The sequence below is a fragment of the Aulonocara stuartgranti genome, assembly GCF_965226115.1.
Source record: "Aulonocara stuartgranti genome assembly, chromosome: 9".
Classification (NCBI taxonomy): domain Eukaryota; kingdom Metazoa; phylum Chordata; class Actinopteri; order Cichliformes; family Cichlidae; genus Aulonocara; species Aulonocara stuartgranti.
Window position 1 is genome coordinate 1499236 of NC_138960.1, and position 25490 is coordinate 1524725.

General features: G+C 43.5%; 3 protein-coding genes across 4 annotated transcripts in view; 2 read left to right on the forward strand and 1 right to left on the reverse strand.

The window, feature by feature from the left end:
• The window catches only part of LOC309713869 (G2/M phase-specific E3 ubiquitin-protein ligase-like), a 234809-nt gene that overhangs the window by 188380 nt on the left and 20939 nt on the right, over positions 1–25490 (forward strand). The gene's annotated exons all lie outside the window — the stretch shown is intronic.
• On the forward strand, positions 1898–4454 carry LOC309714568 (uncharacterized protein; the record flags this gene model as incomplete). Its single annotated transcript, XM_082547112.1, has 7 exons — positions 1898–1939; positions 2292–2383; positions 2633–2824; positions 2916–2961; positions 3386–3477; positions 3824–3934; positions 4056–4454. The coding sequence occupies 7 exons, from the start codon at positions 1898–1900 to the stop codon at positions 4348–4350; spliced, it is 870 nt and encodes a 289-aa protein (XP_082403238.1). The 3' UTR covers positions 4351–4454.
• On the reverse strand, positions 5726–7952 carry LOC309714569 (uncharacterized protein; the record flags this gene model as incomplete). Its single annotated transcript, XM_082547113.1, has 5 exons — positions 7928–7952; positions 7748–7851; positions 7131–7275; positions 6199–6319; positions 5726–6030 (listed from the first exon to the last, which is right to left on the reverse strand). Exons 3-5 carry the CDS (start codon positions 7236–7238, stop codon positions 5726–5728), a joined length of 534 nt encoding a protein of 177 aa, XP_082403239.1. The 5' UTR covers positions 7239–7275; positions 7748–7851; positions 7928–7952.

Here is a 25490-nt window from a genome sequence, read left to right on the forward strand (position 1 = left end):
TCTCCAGTGCCTTCAACACTATTCTTCCCTCGGTTCTGAAGGACAAGCTGGAGAACTCTGGAGTGGACCATCACCTCACTACCTGGATTTTGGACTACCTCACCGACCGACCACAGTATGTGAGGACTCAGGGCTGTGTGTCGGACAGGGTCGTCTGCAGTACGGGGGCCCCACAGGGAACGGTTCTGGCTCCGTTCCTCTTCACCATCTACACTGCAGACTTCTCCCACAATTCCACCCAGTGCTTCCTGCAGAAGTTCTCTGATGACTCTGCAATAGTCGGCCTCATCACTGATGGGGACGACAAGGAGTACAGAGGACTGACTCAAGACTTTGTGGACTGGTGCCAGCTGAACTACCTCCAGATCAACGCCAGTAAAACCAAGGAGCTGGTGGTAGACTTCCGCAGGCACAAGCATTCTCCACTGCAACCACTGAACATCCAGGGTATGGACATTGAGGCTGTGGACAGCTACAGGTACCTTGGTGTTCATCTGAACAACAGACTGGACTGGACTCATAACTCAGACGCCCTCTACAGGAAAGGGCAGAGCAGGCTGTACCTGCTGCGGGGACTCAGGTCGTTTGGGGTGGAGGGCCCACTCCTGAAGACCTCCTATGACTCTGTGGTGGCTTCTGCTATCTTTTATGGTGTGGTCTGCTGGGGCGGCAGCATCTCTGCTGGGGACAGGAAGAGACTGAACAGGGTGATCCGAAGGGCCAGCTCTGTTCTAGGATGCCCTCTGGACCCAGTGGAGGTGGTGAGTGACAGGAGAATGGCGGCTAAGCTGTCATCCCTGTTGGACAACGTCTCCCACCCCATGCAGCAGACTGTGACAGCACTGAGCAGCTCCTTCAGTGGGAGACTGCGGCACCCACGGTGTGGGACGGAGAGATTTCGCAGGTCTTTCCTCCCCACTGCTGTCAGACTCCACAACAAAGACTTTAACTGAACAAACACACACATCCATACATGTGCAATAACACTAAGTGCAATAATCTTTTCTGGCATCGTTGTATTTTTACTCAGTTGTATATAGCATTCGTATTCTATTTTTATCTTATTGTATATTTTTATTCTATTTTATTCTACTGTATATAGTATATTATTTTATTCTATTCTGTACAGCTGTGTACTGTATTTATTCTTATTGTATTCTAATTTTTGCGTCATAACTTTTGCACTGTCCACTTCCTGCTGTGACAAAACAAATTTCCCACGTGTGGGACTAATAAAGGTTATCTTATCTTATCTTATCTTATCTTATCTTATGCTGTAATTTGATTATTTTAATAAACCATGTAACTTGGATGGATTCGATGCTGGCGTGACCACAGTGCACACGTCTGCTGTTGCTCACAGTGGTCCAAGGGACGCTCAGGGAGTTTGTGTGTTCGCTCAGACACATGATAAATTAGAGGAAACATTGCTGGTCACATAATAACAAGCACAGTCATTTATAGAAATCTATTTTTTTTTTATTTGAGCAGTGTTATCAGTGACTTTGGTACCATGTTTGTGAGCATTTCCCACATATGCAAAGGAAGAGGGTCAGGAAGTACAAGTGATGTACTTTCAAGCATGCTTCTCCACCATGAAAACTTTGGAGAAAAATGTGTCTGTTTTAATTAGTGGAGTGTAAAATGACAGTAAGTATTTGCAGGCTCAAGATGGTCCATTTTTCATGTTTTCATGTTAGAAAACATGTCATGCATAACTGCTAAAACTCAGTTACTAAAGCTCTTTCAAGCAGTAATGTGTACAAATTACGCCGTAACTGATCAATTATGAGACGTTTTCCCAGCCACTACGTGAGAAGTGGTCATTTCCCATGCTCTCAAAGTAGCGCGCATTGTATCGGGTGGGGGCTGCTGTTAACTTGTCCCTCAATGAACGATGGCGTCGTCTTCCAACAACAGTGCTGGTGCGAACAATCAGGTGAGTGTTTAAGTTTGGAACAGTTACACTGCAGTCTGTGAATACTACGAATTTAAGAAGTGACTATTGTTACGGTAAATTTTTCGGCTATTCAGTTTTTTATTTTATAACGTTTTTTACTGAAATGCTAGCTCAACAGAAACGCCTCGCTATCATTTTCAGCTGAAACTTACGTCCTACTTGATCTGTAAGCTTGGAGAACAACAAAGTTAGTGAAGTAACGTAAAATTCTTTGTATTTAATTTAGGAGCATAAAGTTTCCCAGGTCATGCACAGACAACCCCTCGATGTGGACTATTTGCAGTTTGTTATCGACCATGAGATGGTCCTTTTAAGATCTTTGTCCGATCAGGTTGAGATCCCTCAAAGTATTATAAATGCTCTGATAGAGCTGTCAACTGTGCTCAGTATGGAGGACGTCAATGAACAAACCCCCTCTCAGATGTCAGTGTCAGAAGGAAAGCTGGGACGTCCAAATTACAATGTATCACCTGTACAGCTCCAGATAGTGACAGAAATGTTCTTATCAATCACCCAAATTGCAAAACTTCTTGGAATATCTGTGAGGACAGTGAAACGTCGTTTGCATGAATATGGCATTTCCATAAAGCAGTGCTACAGTACAACAAGTGATGAAGAGCTGGACAATTTAGTAAGATCTATAAAGACAAGAACACCTCATGTTGGATAAAGGATGATGAAAGGGATGCTTCAAGCCATGGGCCACCATGTACAGTGGAAGAGAGTGTACTCGTCGATGCACCGTGTGGACTCTGCTGGTATTTTCTCAAGAATGACAAGGCTGGGATTTGTGGTCCGAAGGACATATTCAGTGCAAGGTCCTCTTTACTTGATGCATATAGACACAAACCATAAACTAATAAGGTAGGATGAATTCTGACAATACTGCTAAATACTGAATTATGTTTTATACCTGTTAATGCCCTAGTTGTTGTTTTTGTTGTTCTTTTTACAGATTTGGCCTGGTGATATTCGGAGGGATAGATGGGTACTCAAGAAAGGTGATTTTTCACTTTCAAAATTGAGCTGAATGAGATGTTAATTGAAAAGTGAAATACTTGTGTTTTGGTCTACCATAAAACTTACCATATACTGTAATATAGAGATCCTTCTGTAGAACAAAATGTTCCTAATCTGTTTATGTTTGTCAGTATTTGGTGACTATAAATGCTTGGTAAACTAATTCTTCAAGTTGCTAAAAGGATTTTTTTTTACCCTTTGCATTTGGGTGAATAGTTGATTACAAGTACTGCTACACCTCATGGCAGCTTGCTACCTTGGGAATTATGTAGCCGGCTTTTTTTCTTGTACTTATAAATATAAAATAAATGTACCAAGCTACAATACCCGATAAACATGTTTCTATCTTTAATTATAGTAACTTGACTTGACCAAGTTTCCACTTAATGATATTTACATCTCTAGATCATGTACCTGGGTGCTGCTGCCAACAACAGAGCATCAACTGCACTTGCTTTCTTCTTGGAGGCTGTACAAAAGTATGGCTTTCCATTGAGGTAAAATCTATACAAAATTAATTTTCACAATGCTTATGCAAATGTGTAAATATGATTCCCCCCCCCCCCCCCCCTTGATTAGCAGTGTAATTATTTTGACATGCAATATGTAAACTGTAGCCTATATGATCAGTTTAAATGTTTAAATGGTTCAAACATTTAGAATTCTTGAAAGGTGTGCTTATACAGAGCTGCACACTGTTGAATGACCAAAACAATAAACTTCTAATAACCAGTCTAAAGTAAAATTATATTAAAAACACAAAGGCTGCAATAAATTTTAAGAGTGACATGTTTTTTTTAGATTTAAAACAAATTGTACTGTCGATGTTTAATTTTGTTTCAGAGTTCGAGGGGATCAAGGGGTAGAAAATGTTGGAATAGCAAGATGCATGTTCACCATCCGGGGCTGTGGAAGAGGAAGCTTTCTGTCAGGCAAGAGTGTTCACAACCAAAGGTATGTGTAGTATTTGTATAAATGTCCCATGGAAATAAGAAAAATGTTCTTATATATTTTTCAATTCAGTGAATTTCTGGGTAAAATTCTGAAAACGTTGCCATATTTTGATGTTGAACAGAATAGAGCGCTTGTGGCGAGATGTGTGGATGGCTGTTTCAAGCGTGCACTATGAAACCCTTCACAACCTCGAGGATGAAGACCTTCTGAATCCAACTGATGGTGTCCACATGTTTTGTGCCCAACATACATTTCTTCCACGTCTGCAGAGGGATCTGGATGTCTTTAGACAGGGTTGGGATAACCACCCTCTAAGGACAGAGAGGAATCTGTCCCCACAACAACTGTGGACACTGGGACTCCACCAGAATCCAGTTGATACTCCAGACACAGTGGAGATACTAAAACAAATCTAAATTATACAATCCCTCTTTAATCAAGTTTCAAAAAGTGCACTTGGAGATGTTGAAAAAAACACGGTGTGCTGTCACTGCAGACTATCAGCTTTAAGTTGGGGGTATTTGCATCCAAATCAGTTAAAAGTTGTAGGAGTTACAACAGTCTGCATGTGTACCCCCCACTTGTTAAGTTACCAAAAGTAATGAGACAGAATATTAATCATAACTGAAACTGGATCGCAGAGACTTCAGCAGATGTTGGGCTTCATACCTGCTGATGCTCTGTCAGATCTCTACTAAAACTGTTTTCACTTCCAGCTATTATTGAGGCATTTGTCCTTCAATTTTGTCTTCAGCAATGAAACACTGCTCCGTCAGATTCAGGTCAAGTGATTGACTTGGCCACTGCATAACATTCCACTTCTTTTAACTATTTGTTTTTTTTCTGCAAAATGCTTTAAGTGATTGTCCATCTGGACCATCAAGTGCTGCCTCATGAGTTTCGAAGCATTTGGCTGAATATGAGCAGTTATATTGCCCAAAACACTTCAAAATTTATCCTGCTGTTTTTGTCAGGAGTTGCTTCACTAAATACAAGAATATCACATCCCTGGCCATGGAACATCAGAGAAGCCAATTGTTCCATTACTTTTGGTCCCTTAAGTGGAAGGCACATATGAAAACAGTTCAAATACCTCTGCAGTTATAGCCAATCGTGTTAGTTTCATTTCAAATCCATTGCGTGGCATATAGAGCCAAAAGTAGAATTCCCATGTTCCAATATTTATGGAGCTGACTGTTTGTCTTGAAATTCCCAACACTGTTTTTGAATTGTCATTTGAAATATCTTTTTTTTTTTTTAAATCATCACAGGAACTCGAGGATGCGTACTTAGATGTCAACTCTATTGGTGAGCTGGATGGGAGCAATCCTGGAGTAATTCTTCCATCAGATAGAGGACATCTGAGGAGGACATGGCAAGACTAAGAGACACTGTCAATGTAACAAGGCCCTCTCAGTCACATGGCCGAGACATTTATTTGGATGTACTTAACTTTGTACTAGCTCACCGTTCCTAGGCGGCAACATTTTTATTTTGAATTTTCAACCCAGAGAAGGTTCATGAATAGCTCAGGCCTTTATTTGATGTGATATACATGTAAAATGAACCTGCCAGGAAATGTTTATGTGAACACTCAAACATCACATTACAAACTATTTTTTTTGTCTCTGGCACATTTTTCAACAGTAAACCTGTATGTTTTTGTGTGCTTCATGCCACTCATTAAAGAACTCTGGCTGTCAATCTCCAACTTTGAAATGTGCTTCCTGAACATTAAATGGAAGGAGCAGCATTTTGAGTTACACCTCAAAACTATTGATAGACAATGCTTTACACATTGTTAAATTCCTGGCCAAGATGAAAAGCCTCCAGCAGAACCATTCTGAATTGACTATAGGACTTCATATGTTTCACAGGCAGGACAATGGTCTTAGCACAGGATGACACAACAGTATAGCAGATGCTGTGATTTCCAAAGTCAGCTTCACAATTGTGATTAAATTTTACCACCACAGCAAAGTCCTTCTTTTCTGAGGGGAGGAGAGTAACATGGCCTTGACCGGTGATCCATTGCAGAAACCTGGCAGGTGTGATAGATCTTGGGCCATCTTCGTCAGCTACATGTTCTTGACCTTCTGTTAGGATAAGAGTGAATTTTAAGACGTTTTGAAGAACCCTGGCCTTTTGGACAAAAAAAATATCTAAATATTTGAATTCGATACAAGTGTAACTTTTGTCACTAAAACCTTAGAATATAATTTTGGAATGTGACAACTATAAACTAGACAAAAATAACCATTTACCTTCTGACTCATAAAGCAAGTCCTGAATGAAGTTAACCAGGTCCAGCTCAACCTGATGCTTGGAGGTTCCCTTCTCACTCAGCTGAGGGTGAATGGACGCCATGACAAACTCGGCACTAACCTATGATGATATTAGAAAGCAAAGCAACCCAACGGCTTGATTACTTCAGGGATGCAGTATTCGGGCCCTAGAACTTTTCCACAGTTTGTCACATTATAGCCACAAACATGAATATATTTTATTGGAATTCAACATAAAAGACCAATAAAAAGTGGTAAACAACTGGGAATTGTAACAAAATTCATCCATGATTCAAAACATTTTTTTACAAATAAATAACTGAAAAGTGTGGTGTGTGTAATTATTCAGCCCCCTCAGTCAATACTTTTTAGAAACACCTTTTGCTGCAATTACAGCTCCCAGTCTTTTAGGGTATTTTTCTACCAGCTTTGCACATCTACAGACTGACATTCTTGCTCATTCTTCTTTGCCAAACTGCTCCAGCTCAGTCAGATTAGATAGACAGCGTCTGTGAACAGCAGTTTTCAGATCTTGCCACAGATTCTGGATTGGATTTAGATCTGGACATTGACTGGGCCGTTCTAACACATGGAAATGTTTTGTTTTTCTATTGTTGCCCTGGCTTTACTGTATGTTTAGCAATCATCAGGAAATGTCTATGGGCAACTGACTACACTGAGACCAAAGGGGGCTGAATAATTACACACACCACACTTTTCAGTTATTTATTTGTAATAAATATTTGGCATCATGTATGATTTTTGTTCCACTTCTCTAATGTACACCACTTTGTGTAGGTGTTTCATTTAGAGTTCAAATAAAATAGATTCATATTTGTGTCTGTAATGTAACAAAATGTGTAAATGTATGTAATACATACATGTAAAACTGAAAATACGTTTGTACTCACTTTCACATCTCCCCCAAGGACGAAGAGAGGCTGGCAGATTTCTGGGTATTGCTTAATCAGCAGGTGGAGGCCATACAGCTGCAAACCCTCCTTGAGTTGTTCCAACATTGGCTGCAATCTAAGCACAGCATGGAGTGTAATGGCTCTGTGGGTACAAAAAAAGAGATTAAACAACATCTTCAGATGCTATTTTTCTTACATTCATATAGAAAAGCTTCTATCCCCAAGCCATCCGTGCCCTAAACACACACACCCGCCCTCTCACATCATCTATAATTGACTGAGACAGGACTCTTCCAGACACAATTCCTTTAATTTTAAATATGTTTATATTGTCTATCCTGTAAAATAGTCAGATATCTATTCATATTAATGTACAGAATTCACCTGCTTGCTGCTACTACTGCACATTCACCCAGTGTATATACTATATATACATATATATAATGTTCTTCCTCTACACCCCCCCCCCCCCCCCCCCCCCAATTTTTGCACATGTCGAGGAGCGTGTCAGGCTACATTTCACCGTGTGTTATACTTGTATAACTATGCATGTGACAAATAATAAAGAACCTTGAACCTTGAACCTTGAAAAACGAAAACCTGTCACAGCATACCGGACAATCGGTTCCTTGTTTTGAACCGAGATGGCTCCAGTGAATCCACAGTTTAAAATCTCATCAGTAAGGCCCTGAAGTGACTGCTCAGTTGAAGATTCCACCTAAAAGTAATTTAAGAGATGAAATTATATAGCTGCAATGTGTACTAAGGCAATATTTTTACTAGTTATACAGCACCTGGTCAATCAGTAACCGCAACTGTGAATCTGCCACTGTAATTTTTATCCAGCTGTGTTGGGTTGATCTGCCCATTGCAGAGGTAACTGTAAGCCCACTGGCTGAAAAATGTAGGGGCAGGACCTCCTTGTGCCAAACTAACGGCCAGAATCTCACCAACAGTCCTACTTATACAAACAGCATGAGTGTATTGCTTATACTATAAAACATGACAGTTTTCCCTTTCTTTAAAATAAACATGCCTGAAGAGTCCACTGTCAAAGTCAGTAAGGGAATAGTGTGGACTTTTTTGATGTGGTGGTCCTTCAAAGAAACGAGTCTTGATTCCGGCGACCATTTCTATTGAGAGAAGAAAGTTATGAATTATCCGATGTAAAACATTCATTTAGAGCTGGGTGAAATAAGATTTTTTTCATATCACAGTATTTTTTTCATTTGAGGCAATACTGATATATATATATATATACACATATATATACACACATATATATATATCATAATGTGTCTCACTGATTTTGAAGGCTTAACATGACAGATGTACTGAAGGAACATCATACATCTGTTCCAGATATGTAAAAATTCCATTCAAAATGAAAATGTTGATTCAAAAAAGATGCCCTGCGATGGACTGGCTACCCATCCAGGTTGTACCCCGCCTTTCGCCCTGTGACCGCTGGAGATAGGCACCAGCACTCCCCGCGACCCCACAAGGGATTTTTGGGGCAGGGATAGCTCAGTAGGTAAAGTGGTCGCCCCATGATCGGAAGGTCGGCGGTTCGAATCCACTTAACGGCTACCCTGAGGTACCCCTGAGCAAGGTACCGTCCCTACACACTGCTCCCCGGGCGCCTGCTTAGTGGGCTGCCCACTGCTTCACTGAGTGAATGGGTCAAATGCAGAGAAAAACAAGTAATTTCCCCATGGGGATCAATAAAGTATCCATTATTATTATTATTATAAGCGGCCAAGAAAATGGATGGATGGATGATTCAAAAAAGAAATCATAGTATACAGAAAGGTGTACTTGAGACAATAATATTGACACCTTTTATCAACACCAAACCAGTAAGCTCATAACACAACATAGTCACATCACAGCCATGCTATGGTTTAAAAAAAAAGAGTATTTTCCCTGTGTTACCGGTGTTTTGGTTTTCGACCTTGGTTTTCTCATTTTTGGTTTCGGCCAAGAACTTTCATATCAGTCCATCCCAAATTATAAACATGATTGATGTATAGTTTAGTAAAGGAGAAATATAGTCATATTTACAACACAACTGGAGCAGAGTTCACTTAGAAGATAAAATATATATTACAGAAGTATAAAATTTAGAGATTGGTCATTTCTTCAACATAAATAATACGAATGGAAAAGTAATTGATCTCTTTAAGTTCACCTGTGAGAAATTCTTTTTGAAAGGCACCAGTGTCTATTCCTGCTTCCCCAAAGAAGGACACCTTCAACATTGCAGTGGGTGAATTTTTCTTTTGACGTTGCCACTGCAGAAGGTCTCTCTCCAGAATGTTTGTTCTTGAAATAAGGATGAACTGCTTCTCCACATCAACTCTTTGACAAATCGCATCCAACACATCGTCGACACTAAAAAAATCCATAAATGAAAGAATAAACACTCTTTATTCAGTTCAGAGTATTAATAGTCATCTGTGTGTGTGATGTTTTTTACCTTTTCATATGGTCCTCTTCTACTATGTTCTCCTCAATTTCATCCACGTCTATTACATTTTTGCTTCTAATAAAAATAAAGAAAAAGTTGGTGTGTCAATGGGAAATTCTCAAGATGTTATATCCTATATGTAATTTTAAAAGCCTTGCTTTTTCAACTACCTTTATCCACATGTGCTTTCATGGATTTCAAGGAAATAAGGTGCAAATTTCAAGTTACAGATAGGACACTGAAGTTTCTAAAACAGAAATGAGAGTTAAAATATTGAATAGAGTTCCATTGTAGTTATGTTAATGGTCTATACTCATTTATATTAAGATATTACTTCTTCATCCAATTCCTCTGTGTCGGTGTGCTCTTCAGAAGGCTGCACGGACACTATTTGGACCTCGGTTTGACATGCCTATCATAATTAATAGACATATAACATTGCTGATTAAGATTTTAAAAAAAGTGGGACAATTTTTTTATTGCCATTTCAATGCAATGCAATTTCATTAAAATAAATGCATATATTGTTCTAAGATGTATGTACCTCTGTGTCCTCAGCTGAAGACCCAGACTCTGTGCACTCCTGCACATGAAGAGCCAAAATATGCAATGGCAGACTTACTTTGCATGTTTGGCATTGTGCTTTGGGCATATTTTTAAATTCAACTGCATCAGGAGGTAACGGAGTAAGGTCAAATTCTTGCTGTAAAGGTACTATATACAGCAAGTTTTTCCCATTTCCTGTCATACTGCGTATTAGGGTCCCTGTGTAACCTTCAGAATCAGGAGGGACCAGTGTCAGTTTCCTTTTACCCTGACCGCCTGAAAAAAGTAGAGCCCAGATCTAGTTCACATAGGTGCAAATTATGGGACTATCATGTAATAAACATTTGTTACCCCTACCTGTAGCCTTGTAGAGCAACCATCCTCCAGTCAGACCCTGCATTTTAGGATATTCACTTTGAAGAAGTCCAAATAACTGCAGAAGAAGATCAATATTGTGATGCCTGCAGACTTGATGATCTTTACAGAGACATGTAAGTCTGAAAATCTATATATTTATTCCTTAAACCTCTTCATGGTTCATGTCCCTGGACATTGTGAGATGTCTTTTACCCAGTCCTGCCTGTGCAAGCTGAAATTCCTCAGAGGAGGTAGGTGTTGTTTCTGCATTACAGTTCAGCAAGTATACATAGAAACTGAAAGGCTTCCATGCTTTAAAAGGTGGTGTCACAGGGATCCTTGGATTATGCATCTTTCGTTTTCCAAGAAAACTTTTTTTTCCAAAGAAACCAGGGAATGATCTGAATGGAATTAGAAAAATACATGAAAATGACAGCACAGTTATAACACACCAAAAAGGTAGCCTGGCTGCCACTGGGTGGGCCGGGGATGGGCGTGAGGTTCTGGGGGCGCTCCGTCTCTGGGCTGGGGCCCTGGCCGGGCCTTGGGGGCTTGGGTCCTGGTTGGTGTGTTGCCGGGGTTGTGGGCGGGTGGGTGCATGGGGGCCCAGCCCTGGCGCAGGGTGCCGCCGGTGCGTCGAGCCACCTGGGGGGCTCTTCAACTGGTGGGGGAGATTGTCACATCTTCCAGGAGCTTTCCACTCTTCAGGAACTCTCTCTGCAGGAGGGGGAGATACAGGAAAGGTGGAGGAAGATCTCAGCCTGGGCGTCTATTGTCTTATGTAGTCTGGAAGATGAGTGGATAGTGGGGTGGGTGCAGTTTTCTCTGTGGTGGGGTTGGGTGGACTGTCCCGGGCTCTGTGGGGCCGGGAGGCGCTGCTGCACTGGGCCCCGGTCTGGATGGGCCTGGGCCCCCTTTCCCTGGCGGGTCGCGGAGTATGGGGGTGCCTACTGGGGTCAGCGGGGGAGCTGGCCCCAGGGAGGGGTCACTTGCCCCTCCCTTCCTTCCCTCCCCATCTCCAGCTGCCTCCCTCTTCCCGCTCCACCACAACCACCCACACATGCAGGACCTTGGAGTAGGGGTATGTCACCAGGGTGCAGAGGAGGCTACCCCCCCCCCCCCCCCCCCCCTGTCCCCTTCTGGCTGCCTCTGCCTCAATTTTATCCCACAACTTAGACATTCACATTACTCACACTCTCATTACACATACATATAGGATCTTGGGGGTGGGCACGATACACGGAGTCCAAAGTACCATCAGGGTGTACACCTCAACCCTGGCGTCGTTGCCCACCTCTCAATTTTAAATACACGTAGACATTGAGGGCTAGCAGGAGGGACCATGCGCTTACCTGCTGCTCTCTGGCAGGTAGCTCCATGCCCTCCTGGGTTTTAAATGCACCTTAGAACACACATGCATCAACACTACAATGAGCGGGTGGAGGGAGGTTTGGAGTCTTCTCTCACCCCCGTTCGCTGCGGCCTGCTGGAGCGGGGGGGCTAGGAGGAGTTGGCCGTCCGACTGCGGTCTGGAGTGTGGGGCCTCCCTGCTGCTGCGGAGTCGGGGCGGTCTGCCTCCCCCCACCGCAGGGAAAAGGGTAACACCACCTGGGTCTGGGTGCAGTTCCCCCCTCCAGGGGCAAGGGTACCTAGACCCGGTTTGTAGAGTACGCTTGGAGAGTGTGATCGTGTGTACAGCGTCTCTTTATGTCTGTCTCCACGTTGGTTGAGTGTGGAGTAAGTGCATATGAGAGCGTGAGGGTGGGAATGGATGTTTGTATATGTATGTGCCTGTATGTCTGTGTCTGTATGTCAGGTTGGGTGTCAGACGCCACCTCTCTGGGGATATCTCAGGCCCTCCAAGGTTTGGAGGCCTATCTCCCCCTACCACCACTTCCCCTGCCAGTGGCGGACTCCCTCAGACATCGGTGCGTTGGTGGTTCTTTGTGTCCGGGGATGGGCGTCCAGGTACACACCGGCTCACTCCTTGTCAAATTCAAATTCAAATTCAAATTCAAATTTTATTTGTCACACACACACACAACCATACACAGTATGACATGGGGGTGAAATGCTTGTAGCTGTACAATGCCCGACCATTAAATGACAGAAGAAAAGTTTTACAATATTTACAATTTACAGTTTACTACAAAAATTTACAAATTAACTTAGGAATTTACAGTAAAGAATGTGCAAATAGCAGAAGAGATTATAAAGATAAGGATTATAAATTATAGGAATTATAGGATTATAGGAAATGTGTGGTGGTGCGTGTGGTGACGTGTGTGAGAGTCCACTCTTATAGTGACGTGTTTGGGAGAGTCCAGTCCTACACCTGGTTCAGGCCCCGAATAGCCTGGGGGAAGAAGCTCCTCCTCATTCTCTCTGTTTTGGCCTTAAGGGAGCGGAAGCGCTTCCCAGACCTCAACAGTGAGAAGAGTCCATTGTTGGGATGGGAGAGGTCCATCATAATCTTCCTAGCTTTGGACTTGCACCGCTTGGTGTAGATGGACAGCAGGTCAGGGAGCTCTGATTGAATGATGCGTTCTGCCGAGCGCACCACCCTTTGCAGGTCTCGTCTGTCCTGCTTGGTGCTGTTCCCAAACCAGGTGCAGATGTTTGCCGTCAGGACGCTCTCGATGGTGCAGGAGTAGAAGTTCTTGAGCCCCTTCAGTGGTCCTGAGTGATGTCCTGAGTGATGTGGACACCCAGGTATCGGGAACTGTCCACTCTCTCCACTGGCGTGCCACTGATGATGAGGGGTTTGTAATTCCTCGCCTGCTTTGTAGTGAAGTCCACGATCAGCTCCTTAGTCTTGCTGATGTTTAGGAGGAGGTTATTCTCCTGGCACCAGGTCTCCAGGTTCCTAATCTCCTTCAGGTAGGCCGTCTCGATGTTGTCGGAGATCAGGCCCACAACAGCAGTGTCGTCAGCAAACTTGACAATGGAGGTGGTGTCGGATGTGGCTACACAGTCATAAGTGTACAGTGAGTACAGCAGGGGGCTTAAAACACAGCCCTGAGGCACTCCAGTGCTGAGTGAGATGGAGGGGGAGACTTGTTTTCCCACCCTCACTGATTGGGGTCTGTCTGTGAGGAAGTTGAGGATCCACTGACACAGTGATGAGCTGAGTCCTAGATCCGTCAACTTGGTGAAAAGCTTAGAGGGAATTATTGTGTTGAATGCTGAACTGTAGTCCACGAACAGCATCCTAACATAATTCCCTCTGCCAGTGTCCAGGTGACTCAGGGATGTGTGGAGCAGGTGAGATATGGCATCGTCTGTGGAACGATTAGTCCGGTAAGCAAACTGAAGTGAGTCGATGGTGGCAGGAAGTGAAGAAGTGATGTGATCTCTCATCAGTCTTTCAAAACACTTCATCACAATTGAAGTCAGTGCTACTGGACGGTAGTCATTGTGGCAAGCGGGCTGTTGTTTCTTTGGAACAGGGACAATAATGGACTGTTTGAAGCATGTGGGAACCACAGCTTGGGCCAGGGAGAGGTTGAAGATCTCCGTGAACACCGGTGCTAGTTGATCAGCGCAGGTTCTAAGGACCCGGCCAGGGATTGCATCTGGTCCTGTTGCCTTCCTGGTGTTCACCCTCCTGAAGGTGTTCCTCACGGCATGCTCTGTGATGACAAATGCATTTTCTTCACTGGTGCACTCCGAGCGCGCGCAGCCGTTTGTTGTTTTAATTGCTGCGGCGTCGAAGCGAGCATAAAACGTGTTCAGCTCATCAGCCAGTGAAGCATCTGCATTCATCATTGAAGAAGCTGGTCGTTTATAGTCCGTTATAGTCCGCAGTCCTTTCCACAGGCTCCTTGAGTCGCACTGTCGTAGCTGTGATTCTAGTTTTTCCCCGTAGCTCCGCTTTGCCTTTCGGACCGCGCTGCGCACGTTGTAGGACGCAGCCTTGTATAGGTCCATATTACCGGAGACAAGCCCTTCATTGTAGGCAGCGGTGCGTGATCTCAGAGCGTCGCGGATGTTTTTATCCACCCACGGCTTCTGGTTGGGAAACGTTCGGATGATAGTTCTTTCTGCTGTGTCGTCCGCTAGTTTCCCGATAAATCCCACAACCGCTTCCGTAAACATGTTGATGTCATCAGAGCTGCGCCGAAACATGTCCCAGTCTGCGTCATCCAGTGCGTCCTGCAGCGCGGCCACCGATTGGTCCGTCCAGCGAGCGACCTCCCTCCTGATTGGTGGTTGCTGCTTTAGCCTTTGTTTGTAAGCAGGCATGAGGAAGATGGCGGAATGGTCCGATTTTCCAAATGCCGGCAGGGGCTGAGCCTTGTAACAGTTCTTGAACGGGGTGTAGCAGTGGTCTAATGTCCTCGTGCCCCGGGTGGGGCAGTTGATGTGCTGGTGAAGGTTGTGAAATGTCCGTTTGAGATTCACTCTGTTAAAATCTCCCATAACAATGAGTGCGGCATCTTGGTGAAGTGTTTGTTGATGTGTGAGAGCCTCATGTAGCTCACATAAGGCAGTGTCCGAGTCCGCGTGAGGCGCAATGTAAACAGTGCAGGCAATGACCGCAGTGAATTCCCGAGGGAGATAGAAAGGGCGACACTTAACAATCAAAAGCTCCAGATTGGGCGAGCAAGAGCGTGTGAGTGGGGAGATGTTTGTGCTGTCGCACCATCTGTTGTTCACCATCAAACATACTCCACCACCTCTTTTCTTCCCCGACTCCATTGTCCTGTCCATGCGGTAAACCGAAAAGAACCCCGTCGGCTGCACGGCGTGGTCTGGTATCGCTGGGTTCAGCCAAGTCTCGGTGAAGCAGAGGAGGTTGCAGTCCCGAATGTCTCTCTGGAACTTGATTCTGGCTCTGAGGTCATCAAGCTTGTTCTCGATGGATTGAACATTGGCTAGCAGGATACTGGGCATGGGTGCACGGTGTGCGCGAGCCCGTAGCCTGTTCCTGATGCCGGCTCTTTTACCTCGAGGCCATCGCTTAGGGTCGCATCCTTTGTTCTCTCTCAGGATCTCCTTTGGCCAGGTTGGGTCCGGAGTTAAACATGGTGAAATGTTCGTGTATTGCAGACCAATAGAAACCAAAGTGTCTCTACTGTAGCGGATTTGTTTGTTTTGCATGATGCCCATGCAAGATTATCGCAGATATAGCAAAAAGTGACGAAAAACTGCAAAAAGTGGAGAAGTTAGGGCAGAGCATCCAGCACGGCAGCCGACCTCACTGGCGCCATTTTACATTGTCGGCCGCTTATCGGGGCCTGGAGCCTGGGGCTCGCTCGGGCCACTTCGGAGGTGGGATGCCCCCGGCCTCTCAAATTCAAATTCAAATTCAAATTCAAATTTTATTTGTCACGTACACAGTCATACACAGTACGATATGTAGTGAAATGCTTGGACAACTGCTCGTGACCTAAAGAAAACAAAAAAGGAAAAGGCTATGAATAAGATAGGAAATAAATATGAAAAATTAAAAAGGGTAAATTTAACTAGGAAGGAATAAAATATAAATTAAGGTTAAAAATGAAATAACTGTACAACACAAATTAGAATGAAGGGTAAATTTAACTGGGAAGAATAAGATAAAATATATAAATGAAAGTTGAAAATAAAATAACTGTACAACAAAATACACAATATAGAACTATATAAGAATGTATGAAGAAATATAAATAAATATATACACAATAACAGCAGCATATACACAATAACAGCAGCGTGATTTAAGTAATGAAGTGAAAACAATGTCCAGAATGTCCAGTGTGTGTAAGAACTGTATGTGTGGGTCAGTACTGTGTGGTGGTGTGATTGAGAGACCGTATCGCCTGCGGGAAGAAGCTCCTCCTCAGTCTCTCTGTGTTGGTCTTCAGGGAGCGGAATCGCTTTCCTGACCTCAACAGAGAGAACAGTCTGTTGTTGGGATGGCTGAGGTCCTTCACGATCTTCCTGGCCTTGGTCCAGCACCGCCTGCTGTAGATTGAGTGCAGGTCAGGGAGCTCGGAGCGGATGGTGCGCTCAGCTGATCGCACAACCCTCTGTAGAGCTCGTCTGTCCTGCATGGTGCTGTTCCCGAACCAGGTTAAGATGTTTCCCGTCAGGATGCTCTCTATGGTGCAGGAGTAAAAGTTCCTGAGCACCTTGGAGGGCAGTTGGAAGTCTCTCAAGCGTCTGAGGTGGTAGAGACGCTGACGGGCCTTTTTCACCACGGTGTTGATGTGACAGGACCATGACAGGTCCTGCGTGATGTGAACTCCGAGGTATTTGAAGCTGTCCACTCTCTCCACTGGGCACTCGTTGATGACGGGGGTCTGGTAGTTCCTCTCCTGCTTAGTGCTGAAGTCCACTATCAGCTCCTTTGTCTTACTGACGTTTAGAAGGAGGTTGTTCCTCTGGCACCAGTTCTCCAGATTCCTAATCTCCTTCAGGTAGGCCGTCTCGTTGTTATCAGAGATCAGGCCCACCACGACGGTGTCGTCAGCAAACTTGATGATGGTGGTGGAGCTGGTAGTGGCCACACAGTCATATGTGTACAAAGAGTACAGCAGGGGGCTCAGAACACACCCCTGGGGGGCTCCAGTGCTGAGAGTGGTGGAGGCTGAGACATGTCCGCCCATCCTTACTGCCTGTGGTCTGCCAGTTAGGAAGTTGGAGATCCAGAGACACATAGATGAGCTGAGTCCCAGATGCTCCAGCTTGGTGGTGAGTGTGGAGGGAATTATGGTGTTAAATGAAGAGCTGTAGTCTATGAAGAGCATTTTAACATAATTCCCCCTTCTAGTGTCCAAGTGAGTGAGTGATGTGTGGAGGAGATGAGAGATGGCATCGTCTGTGGAACGATTTGGACGGTAAGCGAACTGTAGTGGGTCCAGTGTGTCTGGTAGTGAAGAAATGATGAAGTCTCTGACCAGGCGTTCAAAGCACTTCATCACTACTGAGGTGAGGGCTACAGGGCGATAGTCATTGAGAGAAGCAGGGTGGGGTTTCTTCGGGACAGGAACAATGATGGACTCTTTGAAGCATGTGGGGATCACCGACTGAGATAGAGAGATGTTGAATATCTCAGTGAACACAGGAGCTAGCTGGTATGCGCAGTCTCTTAGGATACGACCTGGGATGCCGTCTGGTCCTGCTGCTTTCCTGGTGTTCACTCTCTTGAAGGCTCTCCTTACTTCATGCTCGGAGATGACGAGCACGTTTCCGGTGCTGGCAGTATCTTCCTGTCTGCAGCCGTTAGCGCCGCTAACACTAGCATTGTTGGAGACCTTAGCTGCAGCCTCGAAGCGAGCATAGAAAGTGTTCAGCTCGTCTGCCAGAGTCACGGCCGCGTTCGTCATACCGGTTGTTGGTGCTTTATAGTCCGTTATTGTCCTTAGTCCCCGCCACAGGCTCCTAGAGTCACTCTGTTGGAGTTGTGACTCTAGTTTCCTCCCGTAGCGCTGCTTCGCCTCTTTCAGCGCCCTCCGCACGTTATATGACGCGGCTTTGTACGGGTCCATGTCCCCCGTCATGAGTCCCGTGTTGTAGGCAGCGGTGCGGGATCTCAGAGCGTCGCGGATGGTTTTATCCACCCACGGCTTCTGGTTGGGAAACGTTGTGATAGTCTTTGTCTCCACGGTATCATCCGCTAGTTTCCCGATGAATCCCACAACCGCTTCCGTAAACACGTTGACATCATCATCGGAGCTGTTTCTGAACATGCCCCAGTCTGCGTCATCGAGTGCGTCCTGTAACGCGGCCACCGATTGATCCGTCCAGCGCGCGACCTTCCTCTGAACCGGAACTTCCTGTTTCAGCCTATGTTTGTATTTTGGGATGAGGAAGATGGCGGCGTGATCAGATTTGCCAAAAGGAGGGCGGGATTGTGCCTTGTAGCCGTCCTTGACCGTAGTGTAGCAGAGGTCCAGTGTCCTTTCACCTCTGGTGGGGCAGGAGATGTGTTGATAAAAGTTCGGCGCTGCGCGTTTGAGGTTGGCGCTATTAAAGTCCCCCGTCACAATAAGCGCAGCGTCCCGGTGTTGTGTCTGGTGCTGTGTGAGTGCCTCATGCAGCTCGCATAAGGCGGTGACCGTGTCCGCTTGTGGTGGAATATAAACGGCACTTATAATGACCGATGTAAATTCCCGAGGTAGATAAAAAGGACGACACATGATGGACAGTAGTTCCAGATTTGGTGTGCAGGAGCGTGTGAGAGGAACAACGTTCGCACTGTTGCACCAGTTGTTGTTCACCATTAAACACACGCCGCCTCCCCTTGACTTCCCCGAGTCCCGTGTCCTGTCCATGCGGTGAACCGAGAAGAACTCGGCCGGCTGGATGGCGTGGTCCGGCACCGCTGGGTTCAGCCATGTCTCGGTGAAGCAGAGGAGATTGCAGTCCCGAATGTCTCTCTGGAACTTTACCCTGGCCCTGAGGTCGTCAAGCTTGTTCTCCAGTGACTGGACGTTGGCGAGCAGGATGCTAGGCAGAGGTGTGCGGTGTGCACGAGCTCTCAGCCTGTTCCTGACGCCGGCTCGCTTCCATCTAGGCCGCCGCCGCTTCCCTTTGTTCTCCCTCAAGATCTCACTCGGCCAGCTCGGATCCGGAGTTAAAAACTTCGAATTGTGAGTACATTGTTGTTACGACTGTGACCGTAATTGTGTGTGGATTTGAGTATCCAGGTGCTCCTCCGGGATTGGTGCATCCAGGGTGGATGGCTCACACCGATTGGCTGAGGACTGGGAGACGCCAGCGGATAAGAAGAGCCCGCCAGGGACTGCCCAGTCATTCATCCTCGGCCCAACCCAGCCGGCAGACCGGTCACTGTATCGACGTATTATGTAATGTAAGAGCATGTAGGGGTGGACCGCCTTTTTGGTTGATCAGTTTTCTCCTGTTTTTGTTAGGTAGGGAGGAAAGTGATTGTCGTTTTGTTTAGTTCCTTTGAGTAGGTAAGTTTCGTTTACTCCTGAGATAGGCTACTTTTGTTTGTTGTTTTGGCCTTGGGTTCACCCTGAAGCTATGATATGCTCCCTTCCTTTGTTTAACCGCACCAATTGTAAATAAATCACTGTCACAAAATAGTAAGTGTGTGACGTGCTGCTTGGGGTTGGACGGGGATGGATCACCCTTTATGTTGTGGTCTGGCCGCGCCTAGACGGGCCATAACAATTGTAAACCAATAGAAACAAGAGTGTCACTGTCATACCTAATGTACCCAATGGTGGTGATTTTGCCGATTTAGAAACGCTGAAAACTAACTTAAAAAACAAAGACAAAGAAAAAGTGGTCGGAGCAGTCGTGACGGCAGCCGACCTCACCGGCGCCATCTCTCGGCCTGGGGCTCGGTCACTCAGGCACGGCTGGCTGCCGGTTTACTTGAAAAGACTTGATATTTCACCCCAAATATAAAATTTAACATACATATTATATAGAGATTGAAAATGTGACGTCATTCACGGGTAGAACCGCAAAGGATTCTGGGAACTTGTGGCAAGAGGTACTAGCGCACGCAGGCTTTCAATTGAAATCAGTCACACAGCGATAAAAAGAAACACAAAAATGTCAAGAAGCTGTTGTATTATTAACTGCAATAGCCGGTCGCATGACAGCCACGGGAAGCCGACGGGTAAAGAGATCGGTTGTTATCGGATTACGTCGTTGAAGAGAAATTGTTCGAGCCGTGTTTCCGAAGTAACAAAGAGGCGACGGATGGCCTGGATTGCAGCCATTCAAAGACCAATTATAACGTCCCAGAACACTCCAGCTCACATGTTAGTCTGCTCCAAGCATTCCCACAAAGGTCAGTCCTCTGTTGTAGTTAATGCGTCATTTTCATAACATAATTGGTGATATAGGTCACAAGCAAGTCTGGCGCTGAACAGAAATTGTCGCTCCTTTGTTTATTGTGCATAAATAGTGAATTGTACTGACACAATATTGCGTTTCGCTTCTGTTATTATGGTACATTGACAAAAACATATACTTTTATTCACAGGGTAAAACAGTTGTTTTGTATCACTAAATTCAAATTCAAATTCAAATTTTATTTGTCATGTACACAGTCATACACAGTACGATATGTAGTGAAATGCTTGGACAACTGCTCGTGACCTAAAGAAAACAAAAAAGGAAAAGGCTATGAATAAGATAGGAAATAAATATGAAAAATTAAAAAGGGTAAATTTAACTAGGAAGGAATAAAATATAAATTAAGGTTTAAAAATGAAATAACTGTACAACACAAATTAGAATGAAGGGTAAATTTAACTGGGAAAGAATAAGATAAAATATATAAATTAAAGTTGAAAATAAAATAACTGTACAACAAAATACACAATATAGAACTATATAAGAATGTATGAAGAAATATAAATAAATATATACACAATAACAGCAGCTGTACAAGTATTAACCGGAAATGAAGAATATAGTGACCAGTGTTGTGCAAAAACAATGTCCAGAAAGTCCAGTGTGTGTGTAAGAACTGTATGTGTGGGTCAGTACTGTGTGGTGGTGTGATTGAGAGACCGTATCGCCTGCGGGAAGAAGCTCCTCCTCAGTCTCTCTGTGTTGGTCTTCAGGGAGCGGAATCGCTTTCCTGACCTCAGCAGAGAGAACAGTCTGTTGTTGGGATGGCTGAGGTCCTTCACGATCTTCCTGGCCTTGGTCCAGCACCGCCTGCTGTAGATTGAGTGCAGGTCAGGGAGCTCGGAGCGGATGGTGCGCTCAGCTGACCGCACAACCCTCTGTAGAGCTCGTCTGTCCTGCATGGTGCTGTTCCCGAACCAGGTTAAGATGTTTCCCGCCAGGATGCTCTCTATGGTGCAGGAGTAAAAGTTCCTGAGCACCTTGGAGGGCAGTTGGAAGTCTCTCAAGCGTCTGAGGTGGTAGAGACGCTGACGGGCCTTTTTCACCACGGTGTTGATGTGACAGGACCATGACAGGTCCTGCGTGATGTGAACTCCGAGGTATTTGAAGCTGTCCACTCTCTCCACTGGGCACTCGTTGATGACGGGGGTCTGGTAGTTCCTCTCCTGCTTAGTGCTGAAGTCCACTATCAGTCCACTAACGTCTTACTGACGTTTAGAAGGAGGTTGTTCCTCTGGCACCAGTTCTCCAGATTCCTAATCTCCTTCAGGTAGGCCGTCTCGTTGTTATCAGAGATCAGGCTAATTGCCCAGTGCGATTACAGTATACAGTATTATTGTCACTGCTACATTTCTGTGATGCTACCAGAAATTATTTCCACTGCTAATTAATTACCATTGAGCTCAAAGGTCCTATTAATAAACGGTTAACGAATGTGTATTTATGACGACGATTTGTGAGACTGGTAAACTTATGATACGTACGATGGTCTTTACTTTCTACACTTGTGCATTTCAAGGTCCTGTACCCATCCGTCGGTAAACTGTACCTGGGCTTGTTGCAGTGACCGGAAGTTACTAAACTTCACGAGTGTATGCACTCACAAGAACCGTATAATTATAAATATGTATATAAATATGCTACGATGAGATAGCTGACTTCATCTAACTAGCAAATGGTTTCCAGGCTACGTTGGTGATGCAGTTTTTTTTTTAATATTTATGATATTTTTGTCATGCGATTTTAAAGCCAGTCCTACAAGCGCATCCAAGAATAACATGCGGCTTATCTCCGAACTGTCGGTGAAAATTATTCTTGGAGCTAGGTTTAATTGAGCTGCATTTTAAAGAGGTGCAATTTCACAATTTGTGTATATTTTCTAAGTTCACTATTTTGTCATGTGTTGAGAAAAACACAGATTTAAAAATTACATGGTCTAATATTTACATTTAGCATATAACTGCAACATGCTTTTTTTCGTTTTTTTTTTAAAGACTCGAAAGGACTTGAAATTCAAAATTTCAGACTTGTGACTTTACTCGGACTTTTACACCAGTGACTTGAGACTCGACTCTGACTTGCCTGACATTACTTGAGACTTGACTTGAGACTTGAGGATAAAGACTTGAGACGTACTTGCGACTTGCAAAACAATGACTTGGTCCCACCTCTGCTATAATATGTTACATACAACATGCTTTAGTTTTCATTTTAAATAAATGTTCTTAATTCCATAATAGTCCCTTGTTTTTCTGTAAAATCATATGACTATGTGACTGTAACTTGTAAATTTAAATCATGCTTTTATTAAGTACTCGGTATCGGCATCAGCGTGTACTGAAGTACTCGTACCCGTACTCATTTTCCAAAAAAGTGGTATCGGTGCATCCCTAGTTAAACATAAATAAGTATGCATCAGCATGATAGTGTATAATGCTAGCACAAACAAAAATCTGGGAGACACTCAAAATTTTTTGCTTCCACTTAATTAATTCTTGTTTTTAATGGCCTTTCATTTTCTATGTGATGACCAGTGAATCACCAGTGCTGTTTTCACATGCTCTAAAGTAATAATTGCAAATAACATGTTGACACATCATAAAAAAAATTAATTGTATTAACAATAAATGTAAGTATATAGGGCTTGGCATTACGCTTTGAATTCTGGTATGTGGGAGCCATGTTAATTGTGTAAGAAATGTAAATAAACCATAGAAACAAACAGTACATCAGAGAAACAGCCAATTTAGAAGAGGGACGGTAAAAACAACATATTAAAATTCCCAAAAGTATGCTGCATATGAATACGTGAACGAGGGAAGCCTGGAATTTGTATGTGGACAAAAATCTGCATTATGTACAGGTTGTATCTATATGAAACAGCCAATAATGAGCACATAGACAGAAGAAAAACTTCTTGCCACCGCAGTTTGCTCTCTCTCTCTGTTACGTAATAAATTGTAAACTCCTTTAGTAGTGCCTTTATTACTTAATTATTTTTATTATTATTAGTATTATCATTTATTGTTATTTACTTAAACATGACACATAGTTTAGGGAAGATTTTGCAGTTGTGTCATTTCAACTGGAATCATTCAGCTGCACATTACTTGGGGGAAAAAAGGCCTTCTGAAAAAGATCTCTTACTTCTTGCTTTAGAACATGATACTATTATTGCTTTTTATCTATAACTCACGCATATGTATATTGTAGGAAAACCGTGAAAATTTGACACGTTTTTCCCTCGTGATAATTTGTAGCATCGCAAAGGCGTACATTATTGAGTAATAACAAATCAAATGATTGATTTGATTAGATTTAAGCATCAAGACCGAGAATGACCAGCACACTGTTTGAAGAAACAAGGATTCCTCCTGAGGAGCAGGCTAAAGTGGCTGGGGAGAGGGTAGTCTGGGTCTATTTACTGAAGCTGCTGGCACCGCCAGCGGAGCCCGGAACCAGATAATGGATGGATGAGAGTCTTGCAACATTGCCGTAGCGCAGGTGATGAAGACTGCATCCCAAGCCCGATTAGTTATGGAGTCTTTTAAAATGTTTTCCATATTTTTGGGGAAGGATCAAATTATTAATATTACTTTACCTTTCGAAGGAAGTTTCAGCCGAAAATGATAGCGAGGCATTTCTGTTGCGCTAGCATTTCAGCAAAAAACGTTATAAAATAAAAAAACAGAATAACCGTAACAATAGCCACTTCTTAAATTCGTAGTATTCACAGACTGCAGTGTAATTGTTCCAAACTTAAACACTCACCTGATTGTTCGCGCCAGCAGTGTTGTTGGAAGACGACGCCATCGTTCACTGAGGGACAAGTTAACAGCAGCCCCCACCAGATACAATGCGCGCTACTTTGAGAGCATGGGAAATGACCACTTCTCACGTAGTGGCTGGGAAAACGTCTCAGTTACGGCGTAATTTGTACACATTACTGCTTGAAAGAGCTTTAGTAACTGAGTTTTAGCAGTTATGCATGACATGTTTTCTAAACATTATCAAATAATACAGTGCAGGAGGTGTTTGATAAATTATGTTCATTCCCAGGTTTCCTGAAGGCAACATAAAAAATGGACCATCTTGAGCCTGCAGCGGTCTGCTGTCACTCATGATTCCCCGCCCCTCTCTGTGTAGCCACGCCCACCAGGCCAAAACAGGGCCAAAAGTCTGTAACTGAAAAATGGAGATCTGAAAGTGAAAAAAATAAATTGAAGCTGGCAGAAAAATCCGAACCTGAAGAATTTTTTTTGTACATTAATTTAAAAGATCTGAAGCTGAAAAAATGTAATCTGAGACTGAATAGATTTTTTAAAAATAATAATAATGAAAAAAAGATTACTGAAAATTTTTAGATAAAGTTTACTCAGAGAAATTATAGATAAAAGAACCATTGGGTTTTCAGTTAATATAAATATTCAAAACATTTGATTTTATTTTAAATCCAACTCTTTCTTTTTCAAAGTTCACTCTAAAAATGTGACTTTTTCTTTCAGTTTACATATTTTCGATTTCAAATTTTTCTTTTAACTACACAAACATTATGGCCCTGATTTAATTCCATAACTGAGTGCCTGTTTACTCAGTTTGACCACCTATTGAAGGTAATGTGCTAACATGGCTAACGCTAGCATCATCGCACGTAACCCCGTTATTTTAAGGTCATCTTAGCTTATGAAAATTTTACTTTGCAGCTGTACGAGCTAGCTATGTGTTTTATAAGCTGCTGTGCTCTTCACAAATAAAGCTGGAAGCAGCTCAGACTGTTAGAACCAGCACTAATTTCAGTTAATTTAATATGTGAGTGCACAGATCAGCAAATCAGTAGTGCAATCTCCAGTCTTGCTATAAAGAATGAGAGAACTGACAGAGTTAAAACAACTGAGACAGGCTGATTAAAATACCAGCAAAGTATCATAAAGTAATGTGGTTACATCTGGACTGACGAGTTTACTGTCAGCATTTTAATTGCTAGTTTAAACACTCAAAAAAATGAAACGTTGACTTTAATTAAAATTATTTTGTCAACAGGTTCCACGAAATTGAATTATGTTAGTTTAAAGCAAAAATCTTTAGTTCATCTAATTTAAAAAAACTACTTAAGATTAACAAGACATATTTAAGACTAACTAAATCAAGTTATGTTGTAT